Source organism: Asparagus officinalis, chromosome 8 (genome assembly GCF_001876935.1).
Source record: "Asparagus officinalis chromosome 8, Aspof.V1, whole genome shotgun sequence".
In the NCBI taxonomy this organism is placed as follows: Eukaryota; Viridiplantae; Streptophyta; class Magnoliopsida; order Asparagales; family Asparagaceae; genus Asparagus; species Asparagus officinalis.
Genome location: NC_033801.1, coordinates 45643354 through 45653540, shown reverse-complemented (window position 1 = coordinate 45653540; position 10187 = coordinate 45643354). Strand labels below are relative to the sequence as shown.

The 10187-nt window shown below is 37.0% G+C and overlaps 1 protein-coding gene across 1 annotated transcript; it reads right to left on the bottom strand.

The window, feature by feature from the left end:
- On the bottom strand, positions 233-10181 carry LOC109820533 (protein trichome birefringence-like 14). The gene is made up of 5 exons (XM_020386691.1): positions 10093-10181; positions 6104-6369; positions 5742-5993; positions 1733-1928; positions 233-1646 (listed from the first exon to the last, which is right to left on the bottom strand). Exons 2-5 carry the CDS (start codon positions 6279-6281, stop codon positions 818-820), a joined length of 1455 nt encoding a protein of 484 aa, XP_020242280.1. The 5' UTR covers positions 6282-6369; positions 10093-10181; the 3' UTR covers positions 233-817.

The window sequence follows — 10187 nt, the reverse complement described above, 5'->3', positions numbered from 1 at the left end:
TACTATTAAAATTGGATTATAATCCACTGAATTTACCAAATACTTTGGCTTATAATCCACTTGCTTATAATATATTTCTAGATTATAAGCCAAGTGAATTATATTACAAAGTAGCCAAAACCTAATTCATATGCTTCATCTCATTCCAAGTCCAGAGAGTTAATGATTAGAATAAAAAACATTGCTTTGCCACTGCATGCTAACATATCAATTTTACAAACAGAAACTCTTCTCTGGTTAAAAGCCGCTCCGAAACCAACATAAGCTGTCAATTAATATAAATCTCACTCCTTTGAAGGAGTTAAAAATCAACTGTAGGTCCAAATTATGAAGAATATACTAGGTACTAATGATTTGTAACCTTACGACACCAAATAATAGATAGACACAGCGTTCTTCCAAAGTAATCAATGTAGGATTCAAATACAATTCTAAACTCCTACGTAAACTAAGGACTCATAATACGCTGCTATGATACCCACAATCTCAACATTTTGCAAAGAAAGGATACTATGCATTGTTGAGAAAACCCACTAAGGACATTTTTTATGGTGAACTTTCTCAAAAAATCTTGTCTTCAGCTGGTGTTATCAGAAATCGTCTATGCTCTATGTTAGTATCTCCACAATCTACAAACAAATGATAATGTTTCTTCAAGCAAGCAAGCAAGCATATGCTTTAATGAATGATTACGGCGTGATACATAACAGAATCGTTTCACTTTCTCATCTGCCTTTTTCCTAAGTCTGCAGGATGAAACTATATATCACTGCTGTGTATAAACTTTTGTCATACGTTCATCTCAAAAATGAATTCCTCAAACTTGGGCAGCAAGGAGTTCATTCCAGGTATCTGGAATACCCGGAAGGCACCAATGCAAGCAATCATACATCCCCGGTTGGGGTCGAATACTAAACTTTGATACATGACCCTCACTCCTTAACTGCGACAAGGCAGTGATGTCCAAAAGCTTAACCTTAGATCCCTTCACGGCATCCTCAGTAGCTGGATCCGAAGAACTATTTTGATTCACGTCGCTCCCCCCAACCAATGGAATAGTGTTATCACAACTACCCCCAGTATTCCAATCCCCATTTTCAAAATGCCTAGGGGACATTGTCCTAAAGAAAACTTTTAGCCTAGGATATTGTGGAAGTCGTGAGTCTAGCCATTTTACAACGCTGTGAATAGTCAGATTTTTTGCATTCCCAATCCCTGCAATTTTTTTATCAGCGTTAGGCGTTCCATTAACGTACATCACCCATCGGTTAGCAGTAAGCTTCCCTCTGTTCCAATGATGTCCAGTGTTGAGGACCAGAACATCAAACCTGGGGAGATTCTGCTGTAAGAATTGAACTGGGCGATCAAGATGCATAGCAACATTAGTAGCAGGGTCCATCTTATTGATGGGCTCCAATGCACAAAGGCTTGCTGACCAATAGTATAGAATGGTAGTGTTGGTTTTTGGGAATCGGTAAGCCCACCCATCAGGTCTTTTGGCGCCCCGTGGAATTACAAGGCCATATTGCTTACCGATATCTTCTACTTCAGGAGATTCTCTTCCACCTGTGACCATACACATCATAGATTGAAACTGCTGCCTTCCTAAAGAGTCGCCAATAAATGCTATTGTTTTGTGCTTCATCCTGGAGAAAGCCAGCCAAGTAGGTTTAACTTTGGGGAATACTGATTTATAATAAGCAGTTGGAGGAAAAATAATGGCTAAAGTTACCTTCTCAAGAACTTGGAGCCGTGAAAATCTGGCATCTCACAATCTTTCGGCTGCCATCGATAGTGCTCATAGGCAAAATCTGTGCGGTGATTAAGCCTGCAAGCCCACATCCCTGACAACCATTGCCTACAACCCGAACCTGAATATAATGGCCTCTTGCTGTCTGCAACCCATTTTCCCTTCGCGTAATCACAATCTACAAGATTGATGGATTATAAGTTTTTAAGTAACTGGAACTAGAAAAACACTAGAAACTGAGGTAAACTTAAAGGCGCCCGACTTCTGATTGCAACTCGTATATTAGACAAATCATATTAAGGCGATTAGGAGAAATAATGAGCTAAATTACTGTAAAAAAGCAATAACACTTTATGACTTTTGCTCCCTTGCAATGCATAAAATGACAAACTCCAATTGGTAGTTATATTATTTTTTGTAAAATAACAAGTATAAATCTAAAACAATTTACACAAATATAAAAGAGAGTCTTCACTATGCATTAAGCAGGCATAATCCATAAGTAAACAGATCCAAACATATACTGGCCTGATGGTTAATATGTTGGATATTTTTAAAGAAAAGGCAATTTTGCCTTAATGAATTCTAATAAATTTTTGTAATTAAAATATGCAATTAAAATATGTTTTAATGTGTTTTAATTTGTAATTAAAATGGGCATAATGACTATACATTATGACGAACGTTACGAAATTTATTGAGGGATTTTGTAACGGCTCTTTTCAACCCCTATATAAACAACATATGTTGAGCTCAAGAAACATATGGAAAAATGTGAAAAACTTATCTTGTTTTCTTTTCTCCTCTACATATCATTTTCATCTATACTTTAGTTTTACTTTATGGGCAACTTCTTCATCTGAGCTGAAGCTCTGCACTCTCGCCCGAGTGCAGAGGCCGGGCCGTTTCCGGGGGTTTTTACCGCTAGGGGAGAAGGGATCATCTGCGCCAGGGCGATAGGCGGGTCCTCAATCTTCTAGGGCAGTGTTTACACGACTGCTCCCGTCAGGCCTGTTTCTCTAATTTATATTATCTATCTTTGATGTATTATTTATTTAATTTCCGGGTTTAAATTCATGCTATAATCTTTATTTATTTGATAAATTTCCAACATAATATCTACTATGAATATGAACAAGAACAATGTACATAACACCAAGGTTTTGAATATAGGATATCGGGCCGATATTGGATGGCCAAAATCCATATCGAGAATATGATGTAAATATTGGAGTGACATATCAGAAGATGTGCATATATAATTTATAATGTCCTAAAATGTAATATAATTATACTATATCGGGGAAATGTCACCAAATACATAGGAAAAATCATGACACATTGCCCAAATATTACCAACAGCGGTATACTATTTTGCGATAAGCCATATAAAAGGACATATTGACCAACATATTGTCTAATACATAGGCAATATAGGGGATATATTGCACAAAAATTGCCAAAATGCGCTAAAGGGTATTGAGACTATATCATTTAGCAGCAAGCCTCATTAAAGGATGTATCTGTTGGGTATCTACTCAAACTCCAAGTTAGGATAGAGTTTTTAATTCTTTGAATAACTTCATGAGAATTAGATAAGGTTAGGGATCTATCATGATTAGGAGTTTGGGTTCCATCGTGATTGGGAGTTTGAATCTTATTCTAGTTAGGAAGTTAGGCTAGAGATAGGGTTTTGGTTTCTCTATATATATTCTTCTATTGTTAGAGGAAAAAGAAGGAGAATAAGAAGAAGTGTAGAGAGAAAGAGTGAGAGAGGGTTTGGCAGTCTTTGTCCGTACATAAAATTATAATTTGAAGGTGATAGTGGATTGATTTTGATCCCGTGGTTTTTCCCTGTTGAGGGTTTTCCACGATAATTTGAAGGTGATAGTGGATTGATTTTGATCCCGTGGTTTTTCCCTGTTGAGGGTTTTCCACGTTAAATCTTGTGTGATTTTATGTTTTTCCCTGTTGAGGGTTTTCCACGTTAAATCTTGTGTGATTTTATTTGCTGCGTTTGGTGGTTTTTTTAGGGTTTTTTGCGAGATCTAAAAATCTCTACAAGTGGTATCAGAGCGGGGTTCGACAGTTCGTGGAGCTTCGAGATTTGCAACGACATTTGGCGACAATGGTACTGTAGCAACAACACTATTCACCACGGTATTGTAGCGGAGGAACTGTTCATGGTGACGTACTGTTCACAGTACTGTAGAGATGGTGTTGTAGCTGCAACAGATCCGACGGTTGAGGTTTATTTGTCTTTTGATCGATGATTTGGAGGCGGATTTCGGTGATCCAGGAGTCGTTCCTAGGTTTTTTCGACGTGCTGAGTTCGTTTTTGACGTCGGTTTTATCAAATTCAATCTCTACAGGGACTGTTTTGAATTTTGATCGTGCTTAGAGGATGACTTCTTCTTCGGGTCCGATGTTTGATATTCCGCTATTCAATGGCAAGACAAATTTTGCAGTATGACAGTGCACGGTTCAAGATATTCTTGTGCAGCAAGGTGTTGATCAAGCTTTGGAGGAAAAGAAACCTGAAGAATGTTCAATGGAGTTCCATACAAAAGAGGACGGTTAGCACAATTCGTTTGACACTTGCCCCCGAGATCAAATACAATGTTATGTAAGAGACCACTACGGAGGCTGTGGGAAAGGCTCGAGGGGATTTATGTGTCAAAGTCGATGACCAACCGATTGTGTTTAAGGATGAAGCTTTATTCGTTAAAGATGGAAGAAGGTACTGCAATTCAAGATCACATGATTCACATCAATGCCTTTAATCAGCTAGTTTGCCAACTTATGAATATTGATGAGGAGATTAAAGAAGAAGAGCAGGCGCTACTCTTATTGTCTTCCTTGCTGAAGTCGTACAAGCCGTTAGTTCAGACGATAATTGCAGGAAAGCAGACTTTGAAGTTTGACGATGTGACAACACTCCTACGTGAGAATAAAAGAATAATGGGAAAGAAGAGCGCATCTAATGATGGTGAGAGTGCACTAGCTTTTAAAGGTTCTAATCGAGGAAAGAGTACGGGGAGATGTGACAGTTATCAAGGAAGGTCAAAATCTCGGGCCCGAGACGACAGCGAAAAGGAGTGCTATTATTGCGGAGAGAAGGGTCACATACAGTTCAAATGTTCCCAGATGCGTAATGATTTGAAGAGTATTAGACAGATGAAGCTTCAAGAAAATGAAAAGAAGACGGGCTCCTCAGTGGTTATGTGATGAAGATGTGGTTTTATTGATGCAGAGTACAGATACTGATGCGAGTAACACTTGGGTGTTAGACTCTGCAACCTCTATGCACGTTTGAAACAACAAAAATTATTTTAACACATTAAAGACAGATGAAGAATTTAACGACGTGATTGTTGAAAACAACGAGAAGATGAGGGTTGAAGGTGTTGGAAGTGTTCGCCTCAAGCTTCACACTGAAAAGGTCGAAATTCTTCATCATGTGAGATATGTGCCGACATGTGGTGCTAATTTAATTTCGTTGGGTGAGATGGGAATTTGGGTTCCATCATGATTGGGAGTTTGAATTTTATTCTAATTAGGAAGTTAGGCTAGAGATAGAGTTTTGGTTTCTTTTTATATATCCTTCTATTGTTAGAAAAAAAAAGAAGGAGAAGAAGAAGAAGTGTAGAGAGAAAGAGTGAGAGAGGATTTCGCAGTCTTTGTCCGTGCAAAAGATTGTAATTTGAAGGTGATAGTGGATTGATTTTGATCCCGTGGTTTTAGTCTTTGTCCGTGCAAAAGATTGTAATTTGAAGGTGATAGTGGATTGATTTTGATCCCGTGGTTTTTCCCTGTTGAGGGTTTTCCACGTTAACCCGTGGTTTTTCCCTGTTGAGGGTTTTCCACGTTAAATCTTGTGTGATTTTATTTGCTGCGTTTGGTGGATTTTTTAGGGGTTTTTACGAGATCTTCTATAATATCGGCTTATATATTGACCATGTCAAGCATATTTAAAACAATGGATGCTGACCTTTATTTGAAGAAACCATTTTTACGTTCTCTCCGTCTTTTCTTTCTCCAGCTGAGCTTTTTGCACTGCCTCCTGCAGGTGAAATACTAGGTGTATCAGCTGAAGAATTGTCTTCTTTTGCTGGCTCTGATGGGATTCCCTTTATGGATAGTTTCGATGGGACTTCCTCTTTTGGTGGATTTGATTTGACTCCCACGAGGAGTGGATTCTGCCTTGTAAAGTTATTCACAGGAGTAGTTTTGACAGAATTCACTGTATTAAAACAATAAAAACAGAAAGAAAACAAAAAATTAGAACATGGCAAAACAAACTGTGAAAATCAAAAGAATAAAAAGCAAGGACAACAAAGCAAGAGGAAAAACCTGGAGAAAGCACGCTGGAGCTCATCTCAAACTGTTCTACCTGTTGGAAATAAGTAGTCAAGTGTGGTGTTTTTTCCCATGCCCAAACAGCAAGTGTCAAGCAAATTAGAGCAGTGAGGCTGAGAGAGAGGTTTCTGACTCTCAATTTATATGGGCTCCCCCCTTTCATACCCTTCATAGGTAAGAGGAGCAACCAATTTTAACCCCTAAAACATAACTTCAATATCTCTCCCCTTGAAAATTCAGTTTACACTCTGCACAGGTTTCTGAGAATTACAGAAAAGAACATCATATCAAATAAACAATGAAGCATTTGACAAAATTCATCAAATATCATTAAGTTACGAAAAGTAATCCAAACTAATGACAAAAGGAAATTAGTAAGGCCTATAAAACTGTGAATTATTATAAACTTCAACAACACCTAACAAGTGGATATATTACCTGTATTTCTACATAAGAGAAAATTAAAATAATTTTTTCCACATTGATCCTAGATATTTTTCATATTCCAGATCGATGCCTTAATCTTAATAGATACGATTGACACCTCACCATTTAAGCTTGAGATAAAACCAAGCAATGTTAGTTTCTCTATTTACCGATTAATATTGCAGAATTTGGATAAAACCCCGTTAAATAACAAATAAATACTCCCAGGACATCCTAAAACATAAACTGGTAAACATATAAAATAATAGAACGTGGGTTTTTGATAGAACTGAAATGATTCGAGGTGTAAATCTATAAACATAAAGAGTTCACAAGTTAATACAGAAACAACAAGATTTCATGATCAATATGAAAAATACGCAAGAAAAATAGATGAAAAGAAAACCATTATAAAACAAAGGTCCTGCCGATGTCGGTTCAGCTAACGAAGCAAACATATCCTAAGTTCTAACAAATACACTGGTAAATGTGTAAACTAATAATACATTGGTAACTAATAGAAGGCAGGTTTAGCATCCAACCTGAGTGATTAGAGGCGACAATTTATAAATATAAAGACTTCATAAGCTGATATGGAAATATACATAATTGTGTGGTCGATATGAAAAAAATGCAAGAAAAATAGCTGGAAAGATAACCGGTAAGTGATGGAGGTCCCCAGTTGAGACCAAGGTCATGTATTCTCAAGGATGAACAATCGGGTGCCTAGGATGAGGCACAAGGTTTCCCATGTGTCAAGTATGTTGTGAAATAAAGCCCTATAAAGTATGTTGTTAAATAGTGCAATTATATAAGCTTTGTTCATGGTTATTCCAGAGGCCCCCCAAAATTGATGTTAACCGACCCTAGACCACTATATAAATGGTCAATAGGCCGTAACAGGAACTGTTAGAGATAATAAGCTCATGTCATGATATAATCTAGACACGGGAAAAGAAGATATGATTTGCTTCATGTAATCAAATACAAAATTTTAATTTAGGGAAATAAGTTCATTGCAAGGATAACCAAACAACAAAAGGAATCACATTTCTCTTATCAGCAAGTCAATTAGAGTTTACTACACAACTCTATTTACTACAACTACAGATATTGAAACTTTGTAGCCATGGAGTGAATATTTACGAAGAAGGGTAATGTCAGTGACTCAGTATTATGGAATTACGAGCAATAAAATATATGAGTGAGAGTGATCAATGGCTCATTCAATTGCTCTGAGTGAGTATAATGCACTTAGCAACCAGCTAGGTACAGCTTACATCAGTAATTCAGGTCCAACTAGTGTTAACTGGCACCTAAAGGAGTGCAATGACCACATATTTTTACAACTATTGAAGCCAAAACCCCTGTGCACAAAGATTAATAGGACCTTCTATCCCAACCTGAGCTATTCCATATTAACCAACCAAAGCAAGCTGGAGATATTAGTGGAAAATCCACAGAAAAATAATTACTCCAGGATATTCTGATCAAGAAGCCAATCAGCTGGAATTTTGCACTCTCCAGGAATATGTTGCAAATACATAAAGTTAAACAGTAACATGGAAAGCAGACACTGTGAAAGTCCTTGAAATTCCAAGGATGCATTGAATTGTGCAGATAGAATGACTGCATGTACGACATATTATCCATAAAGTGCAAATAAAAGTTCTATATGACATTGTTCAGTATAAGAACCCTAATAAGGCATATCCAGGAAGAAAGGGATCCATATTGTCATCTTATGAGTAAAACTCTTTACTCTTACAAACATTTAAATGGCATATAGTCTATTTATTGTTCTGCTGCACAGATCAAAAAATCTGCCATAAAATTGTTCCAAAAGTAAAACAATACAGGCATTCAACCATCAATACAGGATAAAATTCAGTTCTTAGCATCAACATTGAAGACCTGTGTTATAAGGATACCGGCGCCGCACACCTATACGAGGCAATACACGGACAAACAATGCATGCTAAAATTACATGCAAAATAGCAGTATTGGGTTCAATATGTGTGTCTAACATAAGTGTCTGATACGTGAACGAGCAATATGGATTCATGTTTGAAGTGTCTGTGCTAGTTGGCTGACAGAAGATTGGAAGTTTGTTTGTCTCTTCCATGACAGTCCTTATAAACTGGAACATCCAAGCCTTTACTCAACAATCTTGTAGTTCATTTACCCAGCGAAAGGGGAACCAGAAGTGAACAGAGTAAACGATTTCCTTACAAGCCAAGTACCTACATCCTGTTTATTCCTCTATTACATAGACTGCTACTACACTTCAATTCAGTTACCTGATTACATAACCAGTAAATGCTGGGAAAATAACATTAACCATTATATCTGATCCACTAAGACCGCTCAGTATCCTAGCTAGCAAATTTGTATGGTAAGCTGAACAAGTTCTCACTTCCACACAAAGTGTAACAACTCACCTCCTCATTACCAACTAATCATCTGTATTCACTTCTTTGGTTAGTGCAATTTTCTAACCACCCCTACCCCTCATGTTTCTTTCTATCAATTTTTCAATCTTAATTAGTAAATTGTAACAGCTCTAGTCTGCTTCTATTTCCTTTCCACTCCCCCTAAATATTTACGCATCCCGTAGCAAAGTGGTCTAATGGTATAATACTGCATTTATTCTTTGTGCATCTTGGTGAAGCCTCGACTTATTCATTACTGTGAATCCAGTCATCATCCTTGAAAACAAAATATTTTTCTGGTGTAATAAGCATATTGTATTGAACATGGTACGCGATTTTCCCTACGTACGCACTGTTTATGTAAACCGCTAGAAACTGCACCTTATGCTGTTGAAAACCGAGTGCAACATAATTATCTACCTCCTATTCAATCTGGGTATGGCTGAACAGACTTCTACTTGCACCAAACGAAGGTTGTGAGATTCTCATAGACTGATCCTTAAGATGCTAAGATATTGGCTTATACAGCCGAAACTTTATAAACTTGTCTTATTTCTTGTAATTGAACTAGTTGTCTTGACCGAGATAAAGAAGTAACCTCCAGAACCTTGGCGTGTCGGACCTAACAAATCTTTTAATTATGAAAATTGTCAATCAGCACAGAAACATTCAATAAAAAAGATGGGGTCTAACTCTAGAATAAACGTATCCCAAATGAAAATTCAAAAACTAGGTAGCATGCATGTACCAAGTGAATTAAACCAGGCATCCTTACGTTGCACCAGATCACAATTCCCCTGATCTTGAAATAGAGGTTTAATTCACGTAACCCAATTAAAAACTCCCAAAATCTATATCCATATAAAGAAAGATGTCATGTGTCCAACATAGTTCACTTAGAAAAATAAAAAAAAACTACAAAAAAGGAAATCTTTTAACTGTAATATTTAAACACAATTATATCATCTAAGAGGCAACAGAATAATAAATCTCCCTGCTACCTCCATACGTTCAAACTTCTCGATAATTTGAATCCGTAACCCTAATCGTAATCAGATTAGACACAAAAAAAAAAGAGATCTGGTAACCAAATTCGAGCTAGAATTCAATGGAAACCAACTCACCGATGCAATCACGTTCCTTTAACCGAAATTTTCCACCAAAAACCGAATCACGTCGATGATCGCCGGAAAATATGATGAAAGAGAACAGAAAAGAA